Consider the following 27,311-nt stretch of genomic DNA (forward strand, 5'->3'; position numbering starts at 1 on the left):
ACTTTCATCCCACACGAATCTCTGTCAAAGTCATGCTTAGACCAAAGGGATGAGTTCCAACCACTCAGCTGATGCAGCACCCCCTCCTTTTGTTGGTACAGTCTCTCACAACTCACAGGTCAGCCAGCACTGGAAGACAATGACTCACAGATATATTTGTGACAGTACAAGGAAGTCTCAGCCACCTGTGATATGGGTTTCAGTGAGGGTTTTCTTGATTTGAACAAAACTTGGAACTTGGAAAAAATAATTTCGAGCTTCAACAACCTACACACTCACACACACTCACACAGAGAGAGAGAGAGCGATGTGAGAGACATATGTAGTCCTGCTAAAGTACGTTTTCACCTGCCTTTGCTCTGCGGGTCTGGGGTTGGAAAGTGAGTCAGGCAATCTACTGTCGACACCCCCTCCCCCAAACGGCCCCCACTACCACTTCCTCCTCAGTTTACAAATACACAAACCCGTGGGTGTTTTCAAGAGCAGCTTCTTCGAACAGACACAAATGAAGGGAAAGCGTAACAGTGACTGCATGAGAGACGCAAAAGAGAAAGAAGCTTCAAAGAGCGATGACGCCTCATGTTCGTACGAGGCATGTCGGCATGCTTGTCACTACGCCGATGAATAGAAAATGATAGCTCACGACATTACAGTAAATAGAAACGCTGACCTGAATGCCTCAAGGAAGACGCCATCATGTGAAGTAAATCTATTATACAAACAGCTGCTCTACTGCTTTACCGTCCATGTTACATACAATAGAATTGAGGTCAAGGGCAGGAGTCTTTTTGTAATGTGTCACTGCGGTACTTAAAAAACTGTGCCTCTTGTGGTTGGACTGAGTGGGTGAAACATCTGCCGATGCTGAGACCACTCAGCACGGCCTCATCTGACACAGCAGGAAGTGAATTAAATTCAGTTGCACGACCTTATTAAAGCCAAGAGTAAAACAGGCAAGACTTTTAGATCAACGTCTTTTTATTTCATTGCCTTGCACAATTATGACACTGTACAGTCATTGAACACAAGACACGTACAACAGTTATATCGAGCTGTAATAAATACATTATGTGCCAGAAGTGAAGCAAGAATGAAAAGAAATAATTATTTAGTAAAAATATGAAAATCACAAAAATTCAATAATACATGAATATTTTAACTCCATCTGTTATTCATCATTTTTTTGACATTTACACATTTCATTTAAAGTTTGTAGGTCTATACAAGTGAAGCTATACTGTAGAAATGAAAAGATTTGTTACAGTGTTGAAGACATGTGCATTCGCAGCGAGAAAGCAAAGTCAGAGAGAGAGAGTTTCACACTTCCCTTTCTGAGTACGGACCTGTTTTTTCATTACCAGTGGAATCAGCGTTCCAGAGAGGACTTGTGCAATTTGAATTCCTCTTACTCAAAGCTTTTTTGATCATAAAGGACATCAGAGGACATCGTTCATATCATATATGCGCCAAAGACGTTCTCAAAGGGCTTGTGGCGCTCAATATGTTTGGTGTTACTGACGCTCACGAAAATAGCGTCGTTTTTGTAAAGGTGGAACACTCCGCCCAGGTAACTGTTGGACCGGATCATTCTGTTGGACTCTGGGGAGTATTTTCTGGACTGGAGGAGGGTAATATTTTCCCCAGCGTATTTTTCGGTATACATACCGATAACATGGTAAAATGCTTTGACGTTTGAGAAGAAAACCTTGGAGTAGACATAGTAGTAGCCCTGTTTCTTAATGATAAGTCTTCCTTTGGTGTAGTTCATGCCATAGAGGAGAGGTTGTGCATTCATGCTCCATGCCATTATGTTGTGTTCATGAACAACATCTTGTCCGTCTGTAAAATAAAGAAACATGCAAAAGGAATTATGTGATGTTTTTAAAAGATAACTTTTGGCCCCAATCTCAGAATGTGTGTGAAATATATAAAATTCTTTGCTATAGTAGTAAATAAAAAATTCTGGTTATGCAAGGAAGAAAAATGTAGATTTTACCTGTCAGATGTGCAACCGGTTTGGAAGGAAGAACATCATAATCGGGTTCTCTAGTGGGAGCAGTATCGTATTTACCTGTGGAAGGACCAGACATTACGTTTCTTGTGTGTAGTTTGAAATCAAAATCATCTATCGTTAGAGCAAAAGAATGCCGAGACATACCTCCGCTATGCTTAGACCAGGATGCCGAGTCGGAGTCCTACAACGGAAGCAAAAAATGAATTGCGTGAATGTGTGTTTGCACTTGTGAAAATACGCGTCTCTTTGGAATCTGAGAATTCACATAAGCCGAATTGCAAGGGACACTTTTGGTGTTTTGCGTTTCTCTTGTGTCATTTATCTGCCGAGCGAAATGGGACAGGTCGTTTTCTTTCTGGTAATGAGCTAAAGGTATATGCAGATATGCTACATGAAACAGACTACTTCCTTCTCTCCACTGTCCCTTGCTTGCCATGTATGCATATACCAACATCATCTCCCTCGTGACTGCCACCCCAGACCAATGCCGGACAGGAAATCGTAGAAATACTGCGAAAGCTGTGGCCATTCAGCATCACGAGACACTACGTTCTCATGCCACAGCCTTGGGGAAATCAAGGGAGTTCTCCGTAAATGAGTCGGAATCAACACACTTCTCCATCTCTACTCTGCTCTCTTCCCTTTAATAGTGACATAAATTCAGCATCAGCACTTTTAGGAGAAAAACAGTCAAATTCATGAGCGGAGTATATATCAACTTTGTTTCTGTCACGAGAGTTCTTTGGTTTATCATTATTAAGTTCCCCAAGCATGAATGTTGCTACAGTCTGTCAGAATGTGAATAGCATGGGTTTTTATGTCCAACTGTAATTCTGTCATGGCACCCGGAAAATCCATAACTGAACAGAAGTTTCCACTTTGGTAATACGAATGGAACGGCAAAGCAGACGGTTTCCCCCCCACATGTAGCAAGTGAAATACATACATTAAACGTTTAAAAGAAATGATTATTTAGTAACAATATGAAGATCACATAAACTCAATAATATATGTATATTTTAACTCCATTTATTGTGGTGGTGGTGGTGATTCGCAGTGCATCCCCCATGGTTTTTTTATATTTGCTGAAAATGTATATTTTACAGCGTCTTCCTCTTATCGCCATCACGTGAAATATGTTGATGATATCTTATGAAATCCATTCGCGTTCTAAGGAAAATTAAAGCCCCAGAAGTCAGTTTGCAGTTATATATTTTCAACGTCAGCGGTTATGGTAGAATTATGATGTATCTTAAAAACAACAACAACAAAATAAAAAAAACTGCACTAACAACAAGAATGTTTCAGATTCTAAATACTTAGGAGTTGTGTTTAAAGGGAAATTTATCATAAAAATCAGTGAAGATATTAAAGAAATGAGTTTAGAAGTAAGAAGAGAAAACTGAAAGTGAGAATACCAAAGGGGTTCAAAGGCAAATTTAATAGAACAAAAAAACCTCAAAGCGTGACATTGCAAAAGATCCCGTAGGCAGATGATACTCACAGAATTAGCCTGGTAGAGGCGGTAGATGAAGCAAGCTTCTATGACCATGCCGAACAATGCCAGGGTCACCAGCATGAACAGCAGGGTCTGGGCCACGCTGGCATGCCTTAGCCCCTGGTTCATCCTTGGCGGCAACGGAGGCCTTGTCGCATGGCTATCCACCACATACACCGAGGGTTTCCCAAACTCAGACATACCGACCGCTGTGCTCTTTTTGTAAAACAAAAAAGGACTTATCGTAGAACTGTCCTCCAGAAGTCAGAGCTCTTACTTCAAAGGGGTCGCAGAGACAAACGGATGCTTGAGAGGCAGAGAAGTGTGGAAAGTTGCAAAATGGGTGGGCTCACTTCTGGTTGGTTCAAATGGGGATGGCTCCACGAGTAGTCAAATAAAGAGTATACATTCAGATGCAGAAAGCCTGAGATGTATCATCAAAGCACCTTTGGAGGCTTCTGGAGGTGCAGTGTAAAGCGTGGACAACACATGATGCAGGTGTCAATATAGTTTTTCTTTCTTTTTTTTTTTTAAGTGCAGTAAATTCTGTCTCAAGTGAGAGGACGACAATACGTGAGAGTCCACGCACAATGCACACCCTCCTACTCCTGCTCACTGCAGTAGCAATGTTGAAATATCTCACACTTCCTCTCTCATACACACTTTCTCTGTGGCTTGTGTCATGGTCTGACAGCAGCGACTAGGCCGAGAGAACAAATTCAAGCTTAAGATCAAAATCTTAACCACACCACTTCTCGTGAAACACTGGCCTTTTGTGTACACTGAGCCACCTCCACCCTGCAGATTCAGATTTCCCTATTCACCTCGGTTTAGCCACAGAGGCTGTGTTTTAGGGTGGGACCCGTGTGTGTTTATGCCATAGACGTGAAATGAAAATGAGAAACAAAACACTAGCTAGCAGACCCGTGTGTTTGCAGGGAAGGCTTTTGAAAAGGGTGAAAGGTTATGGCCCACACCGATACAGTAACACATGACGGCGGTTGCTGTTATGTGTCATGGACTCATGTGTCACGGCATGAATAATAATTAGAATGATATTGGGTGAAAGGGAAATGAGACCGACTACTGTTACATATTTCACTGACTAATGGTGAAAGCACTCTTAATTTATGTCATATTCTTCCGTAGGAAACATGAGTACAGCACTGGGGCAGATGCTACAGTATTAGCATAGCAAACATCTCGTGGGTGTAGTTGTCTATCAGTCTCTTAGCATCAGCAACATTTTCTCCACTCATTCACTCTCTCCTGCTTGATTCCTGCAGCTGCAGCAGCTTTTTGAGAGGCTTCTTGCGTGGCCTGTTTCAAAACGCCACACAGCGTGTCAACAGGAGTTCGATCTGGGCTTCGACTAGGCCATTCCATGACGCTTTCTTTTGCTGGTGTGCATACTTCATCAGACACATGTCATAATGCGAAGCAACCCCAAGCCACAGCATAACAAACCACCACCATGCTTTACATGCAGTGTAAAAGAGAATTTGTCTGTCTAGCATTATTTCAAAAGGTCTTATCTACTTGTTCACTGGCAAACTGTTGTTTGCTCTAAAGTTCTGTTTGGACAGCAATGGCATTTTCCTGGCAGTCCTGCATAGGTTGAAATTCGGTTATCTCTTTTCGACTGTAGATACATCGCTCTGGCACCGACAGCTTCAAAAGTTAGCTGAAGATACTGTGATGATATTTTTTTGGAGGGTTCTTAGAGACTTCAAACAAACACACCAAAGAAAACGCATGTCAGATGTTTAATCGAATCGAGCTCACGATCACACCCACATCAGATGATAATTCATTTATACACCAGCCCACATCCTCTGATAGCCGCTAATAAATGTCACTGAGGGTGCCTTATTTAAGGTGCTTTAGTGTGTCTACCGTTGCTCTTTTCTCACCAAGCCTCCACTTCAGCTCTTTCTTTAATGCTCTGTCTGTCTTAGCAATGTCATTTCTGCATCACTGATGCCTTCAACGTTTTATATCCAGATGAGGTCTTTTTCTCCATACTGCCACAGATATCTATTGCAAACGCAATCTGTATAGTTCCTTTGACTAAAGGTGTCCTGATTGAACTAAATTAACAACAGGATGGGCATGGCCTGATGGTAAGACATCCAAGCAGCAAAGTAGTGACTGTCCTGTTCTGTTGCTGCTTCTATTCAGTTTTTAAATTGAGGTTTGTTATAAAACAAGAACAATGGAGAGATGTGACAGAAGCCAGAGCCAGAAACACCTAGAGGAAGCACAAAGGCTTCAAATGGAGGGACCCATCTGCTTGAGGCCGCCCTGGGAGAGACAGAAAAAGAGAGAGAAGAGAAGAGGAAGGATAAGAAAGCTGGAAATGGAACTAAATGAATTTGAATGTACATCTGGATAAAACAAACCTACAGCACCTTGACATTATACAAACAAATGTACACTACACAGGGTACTGAACACCAAATAGCAGGCTGCCAGCCACATCCACAACACTGCAACCCACACTGTAGCCTTCACCTCCAACCTGTAACGTATGCTGGCGTGATAATACGTGACATACTGCAGCTGTACAGTATATGCTCCTTAACCACCTTAGCCACCTGTTAACTAATCAAAAGTCAACCAGCAAAACCACCAGTTCAAATCTGACTAGGCTGATCAGTTGTTTATTTAATTTTACCAGACCACGCTGATGCTAAGCCGCCTTGATCGATATGCATGCAGACTGTAGTGGTGTGTTGAAAGTGGCAGTTTAACATGGTGCATGCTACCAGTTTTAATGCCAGCTACTTCAGAAGGACTGCCTCACAGTGAAAGTCTGTTTATTTTGGACTATTTGTAAGTTACATTGTGCTGTGATGATTATTAGGGTTAGGGTTATAATACGTGACATACTGCAGCTGTACAGTATATGCTCCTTAACCACCTTAGCCACCTGTCAACGAATCAACAGTCAACCAGCAAAACCACCAGTTCAAATCTGACTAGACTGATCAGTTGTTTATTTAATTTTACCAGACCACGCTGATGCTAAGCTGCCTTGATCGATATACATGCAGACTGTAGTGGTGTGTTGAAAGTGGCAGTTCAACATGGTGCATGCTACCGGTTTTAATGCCAGCTACTTCAGAAGGACTGCCTCACAGTGAAAGTCTGTTTATTTTGGACTATTTGTAAGTTACATTGTGCTGTGATGATAATTAGATGAGGAAAGCTGGAGGACAGGAGCAGGCGGACAGTGAGTTGGCCACCACTGCCGGCCAACCAACTGGAGAGCGTTGTGGTTGAGGGCCGTAACGCTCTTAAGAAGGTTGTGTACCACCTGACGATGTCTGCTTTTGGCCAACGGCTACAGTTACCTACTAAGGTAACTGAGGATAGCACTTACAAGTGTATGTCTCAAGGGTTAGGGTTATAATACGTGACATACTGCAGCTGTATATGCTCCTTAACCACCTTAGCCAGCTGTCAACTAATCAACAGTCAACCAGCAAAACCACCAGTTCAAATCTGACTAGGCTGATGTTGTGGATTTTTTCACAACTTCGAATAAAAAGATCTCAAATCAAAGGTTTTGTCTTTGTGAGTTTTATTGCATCAAACAAAGTCCCCCCTTCATGAACAAAAGTTTCCCCCTTCATGAACAAAAGTTCATGAAGGGGGAAAAATCATACACCTAACAACACAAGCTGTGAATGCCCCGAAGATTCTCCCCCCCGTTTAGGTTTTGCAGAAGTTTTATTCAAGAAACTAGGCGTTGTACAGTTACTTTCTGCTCATTGGTTCTTGTTCCTCTCGTACGATGTTTTGTCTCCGTTAGTTTGCCCGACAACAGTGTGACGTTGTAGATGTTCGTGTGTGAGCAAAAGCAAGAACAATTCACAGAGGCGTCTGAGCAGGTGCACGTGTTTTGTCTACAGGAGTGAATGGGGCACCGAAACGCAGCTTCTAAATAACACATTATCTGCCACAAAACTCGTTAATTTCATCAATATTTTGTTATGATAGTCAGCACTAAAAATTTCCACTACACTGATCAGTTGTTTGTTTAATTTTACCAGACCACGCCGATGCTAAGCCGCCTTCATCGATATACATGCAGACTGTAGTGGTGTGTTGAAAGTGGCAGTTTAACATGGTGCATGCTACCAGTTTTAATGCCAGCTACTTCAGAAGGACTGCCTCACAGTGAAAGTCTGTTTATTTTGGACTATTTGTAAGTTACATTGTGCTGTGATGATTATTACAACAACAACAGCACCACTAATAATTTAATTTGTGTATACCATGTTTTATACTTCAAATGCTACGGCGCTTAATTTAAAAGAACAAATGCATGGAAAGGGAGAACAGAAACTGAACAAAAGGCAGTGCCAAACCAAACAATAAGGAAAAAGCAAATGATACTGTATGCCACAAAAAATGTCTTATAATGTGTTGTTGTGGTATTGAGGGTTTCAACCTCATGTGTTCAAGTGTGACAAACTGAAAATCTCTTTCTGTCTGTCTCTGTTTGTCTTCCTGTCTCTGTCTTTCAGTGACTTGGCTCTTCTAGAGGTGAATGAGGTAGAAATGCTGCTGACAGCTGTCTCTGTGGACTAGCTGTCTCTTAGGACATGTTGCTGATGGGTGCACTGTTTAACAATCAGCATTTGTTATTGATGGTATCGGTGGTACGCAGAGGGATGTCAGAAAAGTTATCTTTACCTCAGGGTTCTCCTTTCCTGCTGTGTGCCACTTGATGTAGAGCTGCTGGAGAGAACCCACGCAGACCCAGGGAGAACATGCAAACTCCACACAGAAAGGCCCAGTCGGCCCAAGGATTAGAACCTGGAATCTTCTTGCTGTGAGGCCTCAGTGCTAACCACCACACCACTGTGCCACCTAAAGAGGTCCAGTTAGAGAAGATTTCTTGAAGCAAAGGTCCGAAAGATCACAATGCCTAATATCTGACTGTCAAATCAAAGAAATGAGATGAGGAAATGAATTAAATAGGATTAGAAAACCTTTTGATGATATTTATAGTCACGTAACATAACACTGGAGACCGTAAGATGTGAAACAGAAAAGGGGAAACTCCTTTCTGAAGTTAGGCACTTACTACATATAACTATAACTATATATATGTGTGTGTGTGTGTGTGTGTGTGTGTATGTGTGTGTATTCGGTGACAATTGTGAAAGTTCAAATAAAGTGCTTAACTTTAGAAAGAAATACAAAGATAAAGAGGGAAAATCTTGAATTTCCCCTTTTCTGTTTCTCATCTTGACTCAAGAGTCTTTCCAGAAAAGAAATATCTTTAAACACTTATTAAAAATTGAACACCGTGTCTGTTATCGCTTCCTTTCTCCGTCTCATTTTCTTCAGCTTTCTTCCTGCTCAGTCATCTGTTTCTCTCCCTTTCTTTTATCTACACGTGTTGCTGTCTTTCTTGTTCCGGACCTGTACTGCAGTCTGCCTGTTAGTGACCTGTGAGACAGAGTATCTCTGAGGGGTTTAGGGCCAAATACAGCAATAAACACATTACACATTACCATTACTGGTACTGTTTTAACATGCCATACAAATACCATTCCCATCCTAACACAGACAATGTTTCAAATAATCTGTGAAACAGTCAGATTATTTCTGCTACTAGTAATGTCTATCTTTTCTGGCTACCTGCACATCCAGAAACACTTGATGAACACATGCTAATGTTACTGAAGACATGATTCGTACTGATTTGATACATCAGTATATGCTGGATAAACAGGAAAGTAAACTCATTTGATGTCTTTATTTATTAAAAGGTTTCCCAAACTCATTCTCAAAACTTGAGTGTTGTGAATACCTGATAGGTGGTATCTTATGAGGAGATGTATGATAAATTCCTGCTACTCACGATTAGAAAATTACCGCTAAGTTTGCTTTATTAGTCAAGACCAAAACCACAGCAACCAGTCTGAGAGCAGAACGTGACCTATTTTTATTCTTCCAATCTCAGCTGAACACGCCGTAAATTGATGAGTCTGTCCGGTATTTATCTCCTCCACTGATTTCTCCACTTTTTAACAATATGAATAATAAAAAGTAGTAAAATTGTAAACTTTTACAAAGAATGCTGAGTCTTTGGAGATGTTTGGTGTCAAGTTATGTATGCGGCAACTTGGAGTTGAGACAAAGTGAGTGTTAATTTAAAGCACCAAGAATTCACCATCTGTCCCGCATTAATATGTCCTCATAAATTAGTGGGTATTTATCCTTATCCTTATTGTTAAGCCTCTTTCATATCGTACATAGTTCAGTCAGTGTCAAACTCGCATATTCATCAAGCCTGTGGCCTGCATTTTGTCAGCTTTTACCCACAGCGCCACCTATAGGATATGGAAGCACATGGCAAGTAACAGCATTAGTTATAAAGACAAACTTTCAAAAAAGAACATGTTGTGTATATTAATGGTGAAAGAAGAACTGAAAATGTTAAAATACCTTTTTATTATTATTTTCCCTCTTTTAGTATTATTATTATTATTGCCAAGGTGGTGTATTACATTACACAACATTAAATTACCTGATAAATACACTCCTCCTTATCAGCCGTCCTCAGTTTTCCGTGTGTGGAGTCCAGACTGCAGAGGTCGACTGGTTGGAAGGTTTCATTCATTCAGCTTTGACTGAGAAACCTGTCAGGCTGTCAGGCTGCTGTGCAACCGTTGGGGTATGACAGTAAGTAATTACAGACCTACAGAAATCTTGCTTTATTGTGCATTTGTGACATAGAAGCAAGCCGCTCAGAGGTTGGAATTAATGGACTATGCACTGGCAACAAAGGAGGATGACTGCGTCTGCACAGCTCACTTTGCTGGCATGTTTAACTCTGACTGCTGGCTTTACTCTGGGACAAAACCAAAACATGGGATTTACGTTTCTATTACCTGCCGGCAGCACGGAGTGCTTTTACCAAACTACTGCAAGGGATGACAGCATGGAAGTTGAATACCAGGTAAAATCACTCTTCTGTTGTCTCTGTTTAGGTTTGTCTGTCCAGGACAAAAATTGTTTGTTCTGTTTTTGAAATGGCTTCAAGAAAGTGAATAATATCTAACTGAACAACAAGAGAAAGGGTTGGACTTTGGTCTTGTGTGCAGAGAGATAAGAAAACCACTGGTGCTGTCTGTTGAAGACACCCGTTTAAAACAGGGCAAAGGGAAAACTAAAAAATATGTAGATGTGCTTCACATACAAACATGCAAGGCACATGCGAGCATGAACAGAGTCTTACAGTCTTTTAGTTTCTGAGCTTGTCTTGAATGAATGTGCTCTAGCTCAGCGTGCTATCAGGGCTTTAATTTGAATATCAGGCAGCCGTTGGCCAGATAATCTGAGTGAAGCTCAGGCTGTGAAATGCACGTCTGAAACAAGGATGCGAGCAGAGCAGTGGCTGTGTGAGGGAATTCTTGGTAACTTGAAGACTGTTTCTTTTTCAGGTGATAGCGGGGTCAGGCCTGGATGTTGGGTTTGCCCTCATCTCACCCAGCGGACACCGGCTCGTGTCTGACTTCAGGAGGTCTGATGGCATCCACATGTGGGTCACATATGCTTTCCTTTGACCACCTACCTCCTTGTGATGCTCACTGTCTGCAATACTTGCACACTTAATTATAGCTCCAAAAAGTAACTTTCCAAGCAACTATACTATGGTAGATACACCAATCAGGCATAACATTATGACCGCTCACAGAAATAACATTAACCATCTTGTGACAATTCAATGTTCTGCTGGGAAACTTTTGAACCTGGCATTCATGTGGATGTTACTTAGACATGTAGCACCCACCTAGACCAGACCAGACACCCCCACCCCATAGCAATGACACTCCTTGATGGCAGCAGCCATCCCCAGCAGGATGCAGCCTGACACAGACACACAAAAACAGTTCGTCCCCAAAGGCCCCGACTAACAAGATTTTGTTGCCAGACACCACAGGACACCCTCAGAAGGCCCATGTCCATTCTCTGATGAGTTAGAACTGTTTCGGAAGCACAAGGGAGACCTACACAATATTAGGAAGGTGGTCATAATGTTATGCCTGATCGGTGTTATGCCTGATATAGCATTTATTTAAGTAATTTTCCTCTGTATTATTGAAGATCAGTTGGCCTTTCTCTTTAAAATGTGGCTTTTCTTTCCCTCAGGGTGGATCCCACAGAGGCTGGAGACTATCGCTTGTGTTTTGACAACAGCTTCAGCAAACTGTCAGAGAAGATGGTGTTCTTTGAAGTGATCCTCAACAGTCAGACGAACGCTGGCCCAGGCCTAGACGAGTGGGCAAGCGTTGCTATGACCGAGGACATGGCGGAGTACAAACTGGAGGACATCAGGGTGAGAGGGAAAAAACGAAATACTATTTAACCTGCTGCATGTACGGCTCCCCCGCCAAACAACTCTACTGACATCCCAGTAAGTTTTTTTTCCCCCCTCTTCATCGCAGGTGAGCATGGACTCTGTGTACAGGCACCTGGAGAAGAGCCGTCAGGTGCAGAGTATGCTGCGGGCCTTCGAGGCGAGGGACCGCTACCTCTTGGAGGACAACCTGTGGAGAGTGTCCTTCTGGTCCTGCCTAAACCTGCTCGTCATGCTCACCGTTGCCTTCACTCAAATTTACAGCCTGCGGCGCCTTTTTGACAACACCAAGCGAGTCTGCACATAGTCACAGTAGAGGTTGTATTACATCCAGCCACCACATCACAGTACCTGACAGCTCTTACACATGCAAGTATGACTGAGGTGTAGTAACTGGTGAGCTGACTTTAAGTGGATAGTTCACACTTAGGGAAAAATATGTCATGCAGATATTTAGTTTTTTTTTTTTTAATCTAAACTCATGTGTACATTATTTATAGTATACTGTACATACATACACACAACACTCCACACCATAAAATATCTGCAGCACTGCTATTTGTTAATGTGCAGTTGTTGGTCCAGGAGAAAGGTACAGCTATTCTCTCAGGATTGTTGCTTTATTCAACTTCATTTACATGTAGCTCTGCCTTTTTAAAACTCAACGCTCTGCTTTATTAAACCAACAGCCAAGACAAAACCAAAATGATATCAGAAACCTAACATCCTTACAGTGCACCGCAAATAAAATAATAAAAAGAATTTTACTAAACAAAAAAACATGTATTCACACATCACTAAACAGTCTCCCTGATTTATTTCTCCATTTGGAATTTATATAGGCACTGAGCATGATTGATGCAGAAACAAGTACAGGCTGAATATTAATGTCTTTGCTATTATTTAAACTCATTGCAGTCACTGGTTTCTTCTTTGTACAACCATAGCTCAGTAGACCTGTTGGACATTTTAATCACACACAAACGTATTTTCTCACTTTGAGGCATCATTAACATTTTCTGGCATCATTTTCTGTGGTTCCACCACCAGGAAGGCATCATGTCATGGCAGCATGTTCTAACCGTATGAGATTACAGATTTTGAAGGAATAAACATTAACTAGGTTAATGTATTTTAACTAGGTTCAAAACTTCTACTGCGTGGCTGGATCAACTTTAGACAGAATTCACCAGAGATTTTTATTTATTTTCAAACTAAATGCCTCCCACTCTGAATTCTTCCGTTTTACTGGCAGCACAACAATAAATAAAATATGTAGCTCCTCAGTGTCCTTGCTTGTCATGGACTGCAGTAAGTTCACGTCCACTGCGGGCTGGTCAGGGTCACCACTGGTTTCGACGGGGAGCAGGACGCCTGTTCAGGAACAATCAACCAACGTTAATACACTTTTAACCTCGAGACATGCAGTAAAGAATGAATTCTGGGGCAAACGCTAGCAGAAATCTGGATCTGTTCGTTTCTGCTGCAGCTCAAAAGCTTTTTCAGATAAGAGCTGACAACTTTTTGACCTGTGGGAGATTTGAATAACATTTGCATGAGTGTTTAAGCGACTGTGTCAGTCAGGCTAAGATCTATACTGTTTATTAAAATACTGATACACCATTGGAAGTTGTCATTTTTAGCCTACCACATTGTATTAGCCCTTTTTCATTCTGACTGGATAGTCCTCTCCTGCTGATCAGTGAAAATATTTATTAATCTATACAGGACACTGCTAAAAGGCCACTCAGCCTTCATTGTTTTAAATTTGGTGAAAATGCATGTGCTGAGTGTAAAGCATCTACCTGTAAGTAGAGAGTTAATGTCAGTTTAGAAGTAGAAAGGCAGGAGAGGAAAACTAGGAGGAGCTCTACATTATTTGAGAGAGGAGAAAGTGGATAACGCAGGACACAAGGAGACACCAACCACCAGAGCCAGTCCCTTTATTGTACACAACACCTCTTTATTTACTCTCCTTTCTAAATCAGTTCATGTCATTCATTCAAATCAATTCATTGCTACAGAGGCACTTGACAAAGGTTTGCAAAACAAAAAGAAAGATTTCTGCATGATGGTTTCCCACCCCCTTCTCCATATCTGGAGCAGGAGGGGGGCAGGAAAGAGGAAGTAGACAGGGTACATCCATTAGAGAGAAAGGCCCACAACCTAATACATGACAGGCATTTACAGTCTGGGCTTCTCAAGGACAGTCTGAAGTGACAGGCACAAGGGATCTTCAACAAACTCTGGCCAATGAGATGTTTTGTCAAATTAACTTTTGTGTTCCGGGGATTTGAGGAACACAATGTGTCAATTGTCTTTAATTTGTCATGCTGAAGTAGACTTTAGTCTTTCTGGCACTGTCACTATAAACCAGACCTGGAGAAAGGAAGAAAAAGTACATTCTGTCTCAAGAATCTGTAATTTGGGATATGGGTCAGGTTGGCTAATTTCTACTCTCTGTAGGTGAAAGCCTTGGCAGTTTCTTTAGACAGGATGTGCCTTTATACACCACAACTCCCACCACCCGCAAAATTACTAATCAAACCAAAAACAGAAAGCCTCCGAGTTGCCAAACATCACTCCCACCTTGACAAACCCCCCCGCCCCCTTAACGTTTAAGATCATTTCTTTTAAATGGTCAAATACCCTCAGAGAGCAATCAAAAGATATTCATCAGCAAATAATCACATCTGTGCATGTCAACAATCAAGTGCCTAACATGTTTTGACAACTAATCCCTGTAGCAGAACCCCAGATAAAAGTCCAGGAGACGTAGGGTGCAGAGTAGAATACAGTTGTACAAAGCTAATACAATTGCAACCAAAAACAAAAGATATGACAAATGCCCAGGTTATAAATAATGCATGAGGAGATGACCAATCTGGTTTCCCTACGTCGAAGGCTGATCTATTAAATGTTAGTGCTTCCTTTAGTTTGATTACTACGGTGGCATTGTGCATGATTTTCTCCAAACAAGCCAATTCTCCAGTATGGTCCAGCTATTTACAACGACATGTTAACGCATGGAAGCAGAAATGAGAGCAATAATAGCTGACGCTGGAAGAGATGCAACATCTCCTCTACCCTTAACACCATCTTTGTAGCACAGATCCGTCCTCATCTATACACCCCAAGACTTCACTTAAAGTCTGATCCTCTCTGGGAGTGAACTGTACTCTCTGCTCTGTTCTATTTGAATCTGCAAATCCAAGAATTAGTCTACTCAAAGGCCGCAGGCTTTAATGGAGTTCAACTGAGACTAAAGGGCTTACAATTCAAGGCTATTACAACTCTGAATTAGTGGAAAAAGCCTGCCACAAAGTGCCTCCAGCCTTCGGTCCGTCGTTCTTTTTTTCTCTCTCCTGGGTTTTTGTGCATAGTGTTCTGGTAACGGACGACAACTTCCCTGTTCTGAGTGGCTTCTTGTAAGGCTAGGTGGTTAGAAGTGCTTGGATCATAGTGGTCAATCTAGTTGACATCTTTTCATTCTGGAAGTATCATTCACAAAGGAGGAGCTGAAGCTACTTTCCCAGTATCATGCAACCCTGTCCCGTGTCTTTTAATCCTTTGTCTCGGCTGCGATTAGGATTTTTATTTTAAAGCTACATTTATAACGGTCATTAAAAAGGACAAAGTCACTCAAATAAAATAACACAAGGAAAAAAATATGATTGACACCACCAAAACAATAACAACAATGATAATAAGCTATTGTTTTTCAGTATGAAATCAGTTAGGGTATGGAAATCCAGTAAAACAGTAACTGAACAGGTTAAGTGTGTATATTACACAAAGATCTAGACTTGAGCATCTGGGCCAGTCTGAAAAGGTGGAGGAAGGGGAGAGGGAAGCCAGCCTGTACCAGTTAATAAGTTAATTAAAGTACGTCTGCTGGGAGCCTCGTCAGAAGAAAGAAAAGACACTGATGAGGAAATAAACCAGTAAGGACAATTAAAAACTCCTGAACTGAATCTGATACATCATCTCCTACTGATAGAAGCTCAGTGCATCACACAGATCAGAGTTGTATCTTGTATTCCTAGCAGTCAAATGTAATATTCAAGTGGTTGAGGGCCTTCTTTCTTTCATGCGCACTTATAAAGACAGGATTAGCAGCTAATTAACATTGCTTGAATAGTCATATCAACACGGCTGGATGATGCAGGTTTTGCATTAGTCAGGCCACTCCCTCGAGCCCCCGGGCCTGGCCTATAGTGTGCAGATACAAACATCCACACACAAACATACACACTTAGGTGGGCTTGGCCACAGGTCTAGTCTAGCAGGGAGGGCTCAGCAGGGCGGATAATGGTGGGCCGGTGAGAAGGAGCACCAGGGGGTCTTCGGCTGCATCGGGGGAGAGAGGATAAAGGACAAGGAGTGAGACACACTCACTGACAGTGAAGAAACCAAACAACCCGACAGAGGGAGAAGAGGGAACGCAAAGCACAGAGGAAGAGTGAGAGAGAGAAAACTAAGACTAAGAAGAGAATGATAAGTTAGAGGTATAGAGATGGTGTAACTGGCGAGAGTGCAAAATGACAAACGATGCCTGTGAATCTTAAAAGGTAGAGCGTGATGTGACATCGGTGACAAAATATCAGAAAAACAACAATAAAATTTCAGTACGTAAACTCAAGACAGTGCTGATCACATCATTAAGGGAAGTCATACCTGGGTACACCGGGAGGAATGCGAGCAGGCCGGGAAGGGATCTGTGGGGGTGCACTGAAGGGATCCAGAGCGCTGTTGAAGGCATTGATGGGTTGACCTGGGCGAGAGGGGATTGGGGGGGCACCAAAGGCAGGAGATGGATTGAGTGGTGCTCCAAAGGCAGGGGAAGGGTTCATGGGGGGTCCTGGAGTAGGGCCCCTGACAGCAGGCGGACGGCTGGGGGGTGCCGCTGCAGAAGGGGGCGGCCGGCGCTGAGGAGTTGGGCTGAAAGACAGATACACATGCTCACTGTGAGTGCATCCTCTATTTCAATCACAGTTTAGCTAAGCGCTAGTTATCCCTCACCTGGCTTCCTGCATCCAGGTGTCATTCACAGGTGGTGGGACTGGGGTGCTGATCGTGGTGGTGCTGATGTCGCCAATAATGTGCAGCGCCTCCTTGAGTGCATGATACATGCGCAACATTTCGTCTCTGCGCTGGGCCTGGTCAGCTGACTCCTCCATGAGGCTGTTCTGGTCCCCAGACGAGTAGAGGTAGGCCAGTAGCTCTGAGTGGATGAAATCCTTCGCCTAAACAGAATTATAAATTCTTTAAACACTAAACTAACATTGATTAACCCAGAATGTTTAGTCATGGAGAAACAGAAGTCAGAAGTAAAAAAGATTTACAACTTATTACAGGTAGTAATGTGAAGCTGAAACAAGTGAAGGGTAAAATATGATCAACATGAGCAAAACTAGTCTGTAGACTGGCGACAATCCAGCTCTAAACGATACTGGAAAATGTTGTGTGTGTGTTTCTGTAATTACTGAATTGCTAGAAGAGCTCAAATGAGCTTACGGGGATAATAAAGCATTATAAAAGGACAGTGGACAAGTCACAATGAGCATGCATCATAAATTCTGTTAATTAGTGTTTTCAAGTTTATGACCTTGTGTCAACATGAAATGCTACTAGAACAAAAAAAGGCTTAAACGCTATTCTCTAAGCTATTCTCACAATGGCATTCATACCTTAACACAATAGCTTTTTTGTTCTGAGCTCAGATATCAGTATTGTTCTGAATAATGGCAACATATTAATTAACAAACCATATAGCAAAATATCAATACAGCCATACAAAGACGTTTGCACAATTTGTACAATAACGTACACAGACAAGCTACTGCAAGCTTTTAGCAGAGCAGACTGTCTCAGTTGAGCTGGTATGTCATTTGAAAATAATTTTCTGTAAATAACCCTGAAGTGAAAAAGAGAGTACATAGTTTCAGTAACTGAAACTGGGGGTTTCTGTGTTAACAATTTTTGTAACTTCCAAAAAATATGACATCATTTCAGATTTAGATTCGGCAGCTGTGCAGAGGTGGGAGAGGGTCCAGGCAATGTATTTCTCTATCTCTATCTAGTTCTCTTTTTTCATTTGATACTCAAACACTTTATGTGTGCATTCAACAGTGTTACCCAACACAACAGTATTTATTTTCCCCTGGAGATAGTGGGTGGCTTTATGCTCACTCTTTATGGCCTTCCAGTGTGACTGGACGTCACATCTCCTACAATTATTTCACTGGACTACTTCCAAGACACCATAACCCTGCCCTTAATGACTTGTGTCTGCTCCTGGGGACGGCAGTACTCACGCTGTTGATCATGAGATGCATGATGGTCTTGGGCACGAGGTCTCTGATGGATTTGTTTATGATGCCTATGTATGAATCCACCAGGTTGCGGATGGTTTCCACCTGTCGCTCCAACTGAGGATCCATAGAGAATGTATCCGCTGGGGCAGCCTCTTCATTCTCCACCTTGACATGAAAGATGGAATGTAAACACATAAACGTATACACAGTTCAACGTTGCTCTTCATAGCTGATCCCAACCTCAATACCACAGCACTGTTTATAACAGGAACACGAAAATCAACATCATAATATCAACAGGTTTTTCAAAGTGTAGCACAAAGTCCCCAGTCACATACCTGGTCCTTCTCTGGATAGACTCCTGCTCTGAGGAAGGATGCTTTCCAGCTGTCCACATCCTCTTGAGAATCACAGGCCAGTTCTATTTGGCGAAGATCCTTGTACACGTTCCTGTACAAATAGACAATAGACAAACGCTGACTGACTGACTGACTGACTGACTGACTGAATGACTGGAGTGCATTCAAAGAGACCTACAGAATTATTTCCACTTAAAACATAACCCTGACCTCTGCTCAGTGTTGAAGATTGCAAAGGTATGCTTTGTAGACATAAAGCCCTTCTCAACATCTCTGATCTTCAGGTTATCCAGGGGCAGCATATACTTCTTTTCTTTTTCCTAGCATGAGACAAACAGAAGAAATGTGTTCTTACAGAACAAAAAAAAGGAATTGTGTACACAGTTGTGATCAGATTCAATCAGCCTTCTTAATCTGTGAGACATTGTTGTAATGTGCATAACATTTAATGAAAGCTATGGTAAATCAGACAAAAAAAGGGAAATAATGTTGAGCTCATGGTAATTAAGTCATAATAAAGATAAATATTTGTCCTATCAAAGACTATAAGAACAATTATCCTATCCCTGTCAATATTTTGTAGATAACATCCTTAGCCTTTCAAAAATGTTTCCCCCGAGCATCTTTTAGAATTTTTGCCATTTTCAAACCTTACATGCTCAGTGGGGATTAACTGTTTTGCGACTGTACAGTAGTAATGTAGATGAAAACCGAGGACAGAAGCTCTAATACTTTGCCACCAATGAGCAGATATGATGGAATGCAGTTCGTCTGTGTGGACGACCACCAGACTGGGGAGACAGAGAAATGCAAGATGAGTGTGAGGAGGAGGAGGAGGAGGAGGAGGAGGAGGAGGAGAGGAAGAAAAGGAGGAGCTTGAGTGAGTTCTGGGGGGATGGGGTGCCAGCTTTCACTGTTGAGCAGAGACATCTGGAAGTATTTACGTCTGCACTAACACAGAGAACGGCACAGGCCCAACAGTTACATCACTCACGGCTCCACACCATTCCCCCACCTTCACCACACGTACACACACAAAGAGCACCAAATCCCTATCTGCACGTGCAGAGGCAAACAAATGTATATGCCCCCGAATGAATTAAACAAACACATAAAGTGCACTTTGGATGCGTATAAAGACACACCTGCACTTGTATCACTAGCTTCCCAAGTGCTTATGATGGTTCACATTCGACAAGCGTTTACACACATGCACACTTGTACACACAATTACACCCTCCCCTCCGGCCCCCGTAACCCAGTACGATTTCCTGCAAATTCCAAAGTCAGATCCCGGCTGGAACATTTCAGCCCGCCTGCCACGTCAGTTTGCCTGCACCATCCTACCTCTCTCATTCCGTCTCCTTGCTTTATCAAAAAAGGAGATTAAAATATAAACATACGATTTCAACTGATGTCTTGGCGTACTGGGGCCACTGGCCTGGAGTTCATTTTACTGGTGGTCTGTAGTGATATATGTCGGAAGTCTGTTTTGGCTAAAGGACGGATACAACTGGGGCCTGAAGAAGATCCAGCAGTGAGTAAAGCAATTGCTATGATATTTGTACATGTACGATCACTGGAGACAAATATTTAGTTTGGGTAGATTAACTTCAGTTTAGTTTAAAAAAAGAAAACGATGCGGTTTCACTGATCATTTGTTTTGCTTTCGTATCCATTAATGCATTTAAATGACGCTTGTAAATTTTTTCTCTAAGAGTCCTTGAATACAGTCCAGTATATCTGTAGTTTAAACAAGTCAGAGTGTGCACATTTACATATACCGTACATATACACGTTTAGTCGAGTGGAAATACTAAGAGTCGTTTTCTTTATTAATCACATGTTGTATAACATAACATATTATTAACTAAAGAGTAGTATTGTGGCAATATGAATAAACCCATGTAGCTTCTTTTCATATGTGTGTTTTTTTTTTTTTACAGTGAGGTAATGTTTGCTTTATATGTCCTCTGTCCTACAGTCCTCCGAACTGCAGTCGCAATGACCTCTGGTTTCTTCCTCCCATCAGAGTCCTTCTCGACCCCGTAAAACCCCCACCACGCCTGCCCAGTGTTCAGACTACCTGTTCATCAGCCTACAGCTGAACAGTAGTCTGCACATTGGTTAGGCTAGGCTGGGACACACACACTGCCAAAAATCAGTTCTTCATCATTATGCATCCCTGTGGTCCTGTGTTAACTCATCTTTGTCCAGTAATAAACAGCACTGGAATATAAATTCTTCTCACCTCCTCATCTTTGTACCAGGACAGAGACTCAGCGGTCAGGACAAACCAGTATTCCTTGGAGCCTCCTTTCATGATGCTGATGTTGATTGTTAGCCAGCCTTTCCTGATTACCTACAAAGTGAGGATGAGGTGTGGGAGAGAGAGAGAGAAGGATCGGAGGTAGGGGGGGGTGGGGAGGTGCCAGGAGGATGAGGAAAACAGCCTTATCAATCAGGCTCTTGGAACTGGTGCTATGTGGGCCCCAACAAGAATTACATTCTGTGATAAGACTAATAAAATCTAATAAACCAACTTACCTGCTAAGTCATAGTAAGTTTAGTTGTTTTTATTAACCACTTTGCATCTGTGAGTCTATTATCAGTTATCAATGAGCTGCAAAGCTTTATCATGAAACAACATACCACAGGACAGTAATACATGCAAAGTTATATGTATAAAAAGCATTAGTAGGTTTAGTTGAAAACACTGAAGAGGGACGTAGGCCTTGTTCTCTTTCACTCAACAGAAAGAAATCTTTAAACCAACAAACAGGCCCAGGTGGTGTCCAGTGAATGTTTGTCCCAACACACAGTCAAAGACCAAGGGTCGACGGTGGCATGTTAATGTCAGCAGGTCAGTAAATCTTAGCTAATGTACTGGCAGCTAAAAAGAAGCAATGTTAATGTGGTTAATGAATGCGGATATACGGTGGGTGAATACCGGATAGCTACTGAGAGAGGTAACAGAAGAGAAGAAAGTGAAAGATATCACTATGCAGACGTAGGTTGGCAGGGTTAGTCAAGTTCACGCTAGGGGTAAAATTGAAACAGCAAAGTAAATATTTCAGGTGAAGGTGGAGAAAATACAGCAGACCATGAGGCCGAACGCTCTGAAGAGAAAACGCCGTGCATTTTGAATAAACACTCGGAACTTCTGTCCCTCCATTTCTTGCATCGACTCCCATGGATTTTCATGTACTTAGTGGGACATAGTGTGGCCTTGTGCTAAGCATGAGCAAAACATGCTTTGAAATTTCTAAGCTGAATTTAGACCTCTCTTCTGCACACACTCTCTAAATTCAGAAAAGGACTTGAGTGAGTGATGAGGGAAATGGGTTCATTTGTTCAAAACTGCTAACATAAACATGGGAGAGGAGGCAAGAACATAGGAGCTAAGCAGGTAGTTTGCCTTGGCGAGGAAAGTAAACTTTTCAGTAAAGAAAAATGTTTTAAATACCCTGTATTAAAGTCAGTTGGAAATATCACAGTTTCTTTAATGTCAGTTTGGTTATGAGATGAGTGTTCTAGGTGAGAGGCTTTTGTTTCTACAGTTTCTGCCAGTAGCGAACAACTGTCACAAAATATTCAACACATTCATGTGAAAGTTTGTGATGGAATGGTTAAATAAAGATGAAATAAAGATATGAATATTATAGTTAAACATGTCAATATAAATTTGTCTTGATAGATCAAAAGTAAGAAAATCAAGCGATGTTAATGAGAAATTTAGAATACATCACTTAAAGACATCCCAAAGCCAATCCCTGTTTTAACTGATTTAGTTTTGATGAACTGTGAATGGAGGAAAAAAAGTGACTTGATGATTTCATTAATCAATGCAAAGAAAACTAAAAAAAAAAATCAAAGATTTGACTGTGTTGTGTGTTGCTGATTTAATGTCTACCCACTCCCTCCAAATTTTGTTCCCAGTGACGTTTAGGATGATTCTCACAAGGCAAACTTTTGAGTCACCATGCATAAGGTAGCAGCAGAGGTATAAACTCAGAGTCAGGAGAACTGATGCCTCGGTGGGCACTGGTGGGACATTTCCTTGTTCTCTCTCGGGTCCTGACTTGAGAGAACACAGCATTGCAAAGTACCAGACCCTTAAGTGGGAGTAAAAGAATTAAAATCTTCTTTAAAATATTGAAGATAAAAATGTTAGTGGCATCCAAAAAGTTAAATTTATGACAATTACTGTCTTATTAAAGTGAAGAAATACAAGAGAAAATGTGCCGGATGTTACTGTCAACACAGTCCAAATTACTGGTAACTGCGTGCTGATGCTAGAATTGTAATTAACATCATTTTGGTCAGTCTAGAGAGTCTACCTTTTCCTCGTTGACTTCTCCTAGTCCGCCAAGCTGCAGAAGGATTGAACAACTCATTATGGTGAAAGAATCAACTCCTGTTTTTACAGGAGCCAACAATTGAACCTGTTATCTCACAACAGTCTGTCTTTCACTACCTAACCACATCAGCTGACCTTTGTTCGATGACCTCAGTTCTACTGCTTGGCCTACCCCTGCTGCCCCGGGCAGGGTGTGGTTTAAATCTGTGGGGTACTTACCAGAATCTCACCCTGCAGTAATAGGAAGGGGAGGGGAATTAAAGCAAAGGGGGCAGTATAACACCAAAGCCAAAACAAAGGAGGAAGCACAGAACCAAAGATGAGAGACGGATGAGATTTAGCAGGAAGGGTAGGGGTAGGAGATGGGTTGAGGATTGTAAGGAAAGAAAAGGATTGAAGAAATGAGGTAGAGTAGAATGTTAAAGATTCAGAAAAGGTGGAGTAAAATGGTAAAAATGATGGAAAATATACGAGGAGAGCAAAGATGGGAGGAAACAGGAAATCCACAAAGCAACCAGAAAAACATAGATGAGAGAGAAAGAGAGAGGAAGAGAGAAACAGAGCAAGAGAGTTACATGCAATTAGAATTACTTCAAGTATACCACAATTTGGTTATGTCATATTTGTTGCTCAGTTGATAGGTGCAAGGTCCATGCACATTCTAAATTTTAATACAAAAGATGCATGTGAGTTAATGAGAAGGCAAAACAATCAACAGAACTGATTCGTTGCTGGTTTGCTTTAGAACAACATGCCTGGGTTAAATACAAACAGCAATTAATCAGAACCAGAGATAAATACGTGTTTCCAAAAAGCAGAGAAGAGGGACCTTTACTTAAAGTTCACTGAGGCAAATCTGATCTTACTGAAACTGTAACCATCAAAGCTGATTACCAATTTTATAATCATGTTTAAGGACCCTAAATACACACTGAAATTCAACCTGAAACAAAAAGGAGAGGTACAGGCTTTATAACACTGCAGATAAAGTCCAGCCAGTTCACTACAAGAACTAGAAAAGACTGGGACTGGATACGGTCAGTAGTTAAATTGATAAACAGGGAGCATCATTAACAGTTAAATAGGTATAGACAGATTAATGCTCAGGTATGTCAGGTGTATACCTGTATATACCTGACATACCTGGATTGACAGGATTGATTAGGCTGGTAACGGGAGGCATCAGTAAAAGAAGATCAAATGTGGGACTGGTGAACAGGCCAGCATTGAGTAAAAACACGCACCTGGTTGGGTATGGCCCTCTTCTTGTTTGCCGCTGTGTTCCTCTGCTGAGCACTGCCGTTACACAAGGATGGACAGAGGATAAATGTTGATGACACAACACCAAACAAAACCTGCTTAAAATGAATAACCCTTCAAATATTCACACCCACAACAATTTATTCCAATAATATCTTATACATTTACAGTATTATATTTCCAATGTTTAAGGAATCTTGTTTTTTTATGCAAATCCCCAGTCTTCTTTAAGGTAACACTGAATAATTATTATTATTATACCACTACACGCATACACAACGCTCAAAATTGGTGGTACATGGACGCCTAAAACCATCTCAGACATATGACACACAAAACCTTAATCCTTTCTGTTTGCCCACCTGTTGTTGCTGTACCCTGAAGAGCTACCATCATCCAGCCTTCTGTAGTCAAGACTGAAAGTGACGTCATCAGAACCGTTAAACAGCCCTTGCTGACCTCCGACACGTTATATCAATCCACGTGCCATGCAGAGGCTACGCATAAACCCTCGCACACACTCACACAGGGGCTTGCTTTGTTACTTGTCCCACGCAGAGGAGGGGAGCTCCACTCAACTACATGCTACTACGACTGCTACACAGGAGAGTACATGAATTCAACCACAAATTCTAAATCGCTTAGAGACGAACCACAAACAAATCTGCAAATGCAAATTAGTTTCTAGTGCACACAACCACCAACAAGTGAATGCAGAAAAACATAAGCTCTGCTCTGTCCTTAGGTACAATAATGCAAAACAGTCTCCAGCAAACAGGAAAATATATCAGTCAAGCAACCAAGCATGCTTGACTGACTTGAGGGGAGTGGTATTGTTGCATGCAGGGGAGATGGGAAACTAATGTGACCTTGAACACTGTGGCATCCGGCTCCCCCAAGGAGAGACATACAAACCACTAACTGGTTGTCAACATCACAGTAATGCACCACGGTACAGAACGTGTGGTAAATTATTACCAATACTGTGATTCAGTAGCAGTAAAGTGGTGGTTTTTGTACCTCTGATATGACAGCTGGTGTTTTTTGTGTGTTGATAACTAAGAGTTACAGGAGTCTCCTACGTCCTATGCTTAAGAAGTCTACAGAACCACAAGTGCAGATAAAAGACAACGTGAACTTAACTGAGATCACACTGCCTGTGTTAAGACTAGGGTCACCAGTGATAAGCCGTCTACTGAGCTAGAAAAGGTGGGTGGGGGGGATACATACTTAGCAAAGCCTATGAAGTCTTCATGGTTGGTGTTGATGTAGGACAGCTCAATGTCAATCAGCAGCAAGACCTTAGAAGCAGAAAATTATGATTAGGATGGAGAGGTCTCAATTAAACACCACTTATAGAAGGCACAAATTACAAAGTCTCAAGTCTGATATTATGAATGTATGAAGTGAACAAAAGATAGCCCTGACACACAGCTATGCTGCTTACACTGATAGCATCAATGCTGCAATTTGCAGAGTCGTGGAGGAGATAAGAATAAGATTTTACTCAAGGGTTTCACTTCAAATCACCAGTAATTTGACTCGGTTCACTTCCTGCTAGACAACACTGCTTCCTAAGATTGAAACACTAGTTTGGGTTTTTAGATTTTCTTAAATATCTGAAGGCACACTCCAATAGTGTTTATTTACACCCTAGGTGGAGGATCTAGTTTCTTTTTTTGTCAAGTACTTGTTGTATTTCAGTGATGGCTAATTCTTTACTAACATGAAAACAAGAAAGTGAATAAATATGATGATAACAACGGCAAAAATAAATCAGCAAGTTGGAAAATATGTTTTTTACATCTGTGGTTGAACGCCTTTCTTCTTATGAAAATGCAGATAAGAATCTCACCAAAACAACTGAACGCAGATAATGATGTGGGGAAAAAGTTTGCAAACCTTTATAATTAGGTTGAAAGAATATCCAACAAAGGTTCAAAAAAGGCAACTGGACTTGTAGAGTTTTTTGAGAAGACGTTTCACCACTCATCTGAGTAGTTTCTTCAGTTCTTAGAACTGCATATAACTAGCATATAATGTTCAATCTATGTTGATTAGTTATACTATGCCAACACCAGCAGACAAACTACCTTTGCAATGACACCAAATTAATAATAAAGAATGGTTCTGTCATTTAATGGAAAGATTAACATTACAGCTAACAGTAGGTGTTCGGATGTCATGTCACAAACTTCAACTTGCTTCAGAATAATAAACTCTACAGTGTATAATGCCTGGCCAAACGATCTGATTGACCCAGCAGATCTTTGCTGGAGCACAGTCAGTTCCAGACCAACTCTCACACAAAAAATGTGTGGGTGGGGAAGTTGGTCTGTCTTGCGGGTTAACAACTTGCTGCATACCCCTTTCTTCATTTATATGATAACTTGGCTTTGTGTCATCTCAACTTAATATTGGAGGGGTTTCATATGAATTGTAGATGGTAGCATTTACTGTACTGTCTCTGCATATGAATAAGAAAGACATCAAAGGCTGACCTCTGCATGGCAGAGAGCCACTGATCTAGCTAATCAACATTCTAGCAAGTCACCTGGTCCTTGGTCTTCCCTTCTCTTTCACGTACGTGGGTGGTCACAATCCTCTCAGTCTCCTCTCTCAGCCTGGGGTAGGAATTGAGCTGAAAGACATCACACACAGCACATAACTGCAGCACTGAGGGGAGATGCACGCACACTTACTTGTGAGCTTGAGCTTAATAAGACTTACCAATAAGTATCAGAGAGAAACAGGAGTGAGAGGTGAGAATAAGTAGGAAACAAAGAAAAGGGAAAGAGATAGTCAAGTGACATTTCATTGTCACACAAATTCAGGAAATCACAATCCCAACACACAGAAACAGACTTTAAATACACAATGACGCAACAAGGTGGTGAGGCATTTACTATCAGGTAGTGATGACAAGAAAGTCCCTTGTAAGGATGACTGGTGTTGTCTAAATCATCACAATTAGTTTTGGTTATCAAGATGATATACCAAACAAACAGAGAAAGGTACATATTCAAAGGCATGGGATGGTATTTAAAAGTGTCATCTCTAGCTGATGGTAGATTTTTGATCACTACTATTGGTGAGGGATGGATGAGAGATGAGAGTTGA

The 27,311-nt window shown here is 41.5% G+C and overlaps 3 protein-coding genes across 6 annotated transcripts in view; 1 reads left to right on the top strand and 2 right to left on the bottom strand.

The window, feature by feature from the left end:
* Nucleotides 1-892: 892 nt before the first annotated feature.
* tnfsf14 (TNF superfamily member 14) lies at nucleotides 893-3,790 on the bottom strand. Of its 2 annotated transcripts, XM_084570225.1 has the most exons (4): nucleotides 3,519-3,790; nucleotides 2,159-2,195; nucleotides 1,997-2,071; nucleotides 893-1,839 (listed from the first exon to the last, which is right to left on the bottom strand). In XM_084570225.1, exons 1-4 carry the CDS (start codon nucleotides 3,711-3,713, stop codon nucleotides 1,451-1,453), a joined length of 696 nt encoding a protein of 231 aa, XP_084426351.1. In that variant the 5' UTR covers nucleotides 3,714-3,790; the 3' UTR covers nucleotides 893-1,450. The 2 variants fall into 2 exon arrangements, with proteins under 2 accessions (XP_084426351.1, XP_084426350.1); XM_084570224.1 differs by having other exon boundaries at nucleotides 1,997-2,195.
* Nucleotides 3,791-10,070: 6,280 nt separating this feature from the next.
* Nucleotides 10,071-12,249, top strand: tmed1a (transmembrane p24 trafficking protein 1a). The gene is made up of 4 exons (XM_084570248.1): nucleotides 10,071-10,494; nucleotides 10,979-11,076; nucleotides 11,688-11,874; nucleotides 11,984-12,249. Exons 1-4 carry the CDS (start codon nucleotides 10,306-10,308, stop codon nucleotides 12,200-12,202), a joined length of 693 nt encoding a protein of 230 aa, XP_084426374.1. The 5' UTR covers nucleotides 10,071-10,305; the 3' UTR covers nucleotides 12,203-12,249.
* A 212-nt stretch (nucleotides 12,250-12,461) lies between these two features.
* Nucleotides 12,462-27,311, bottom strand: part of dnm2a (dynamin 2a) — a 28,520-nt gene continuing 13,670 nt past the window's right edge. The window contains exons 11-21 of one of the 3 annotated variants that reach the window (XM_084570247.1): nucleotides 26,746-26,832; nucleotides 25,422-25,492; nucleotides 24,176-24,227; nucleotides 23,151-23,162; nucleotides 20,823-20,933; nucleotides 18,782-18,891; nucleotides 18,551-18,662; nucleotides 18,213-18,377; nucleotides 16,918-17,141; nucleotides 16,573-16,836; nucleotides 12,462-13,269 (exon numbers count right to left, since the gene is read on the bottom strand). In XM_084570247.1, coding sequence (XP_084426373.1) covers nucleotides 13,239-13,269; nucleotides 16,573-16,836; nucleotides 16,918-17,141; nucleotides 18,213-18,377; nucleotides 18,551-18,662; nucleotides 18,782-18,891; nucleotides 20,823-20,933; nucleotides 23,151-23,162; nucleotides 24,176-24,227; nucleotides 25,422-25,492; nucleotides 26,746-26,832 — 1,239 coding nt within the window. In that variant the 3' untranslated portion in view covers nucleotides 12,462-13,238. Of the gene's footprint in view, nucleotides 13,270-13,833; nucleotides 16,246-16,572; nucleotides 16,837-16,917; nucleotides 17,142-18,212; nucleotides 18,378-18,550; nucleotides 18,663-18,781; nucleotides 18,892-20,822; nucleotides 20,934-23,150; nucleotides 23,163-24,175; nucleotides 24,228-25,421; nucleotides 25,493-26,745; nucleotides 26,833-27,311 lie in introns of those variants that run through there. The other 2 variants (XM_084570245.1, XM_084570246.1) reach the window with 2 other exon arrangements.

This window comes from Chelon labrosus (assembly GCF_963514085.1).
Source record: "Chelon labrosus genome assembly, chromosome: 21".
NCBI lineage: Eukaryota > Metazoa > Chordata > Actinopteri > Mugiliformes > Mugilidae > Chelon > Chelon labrosus.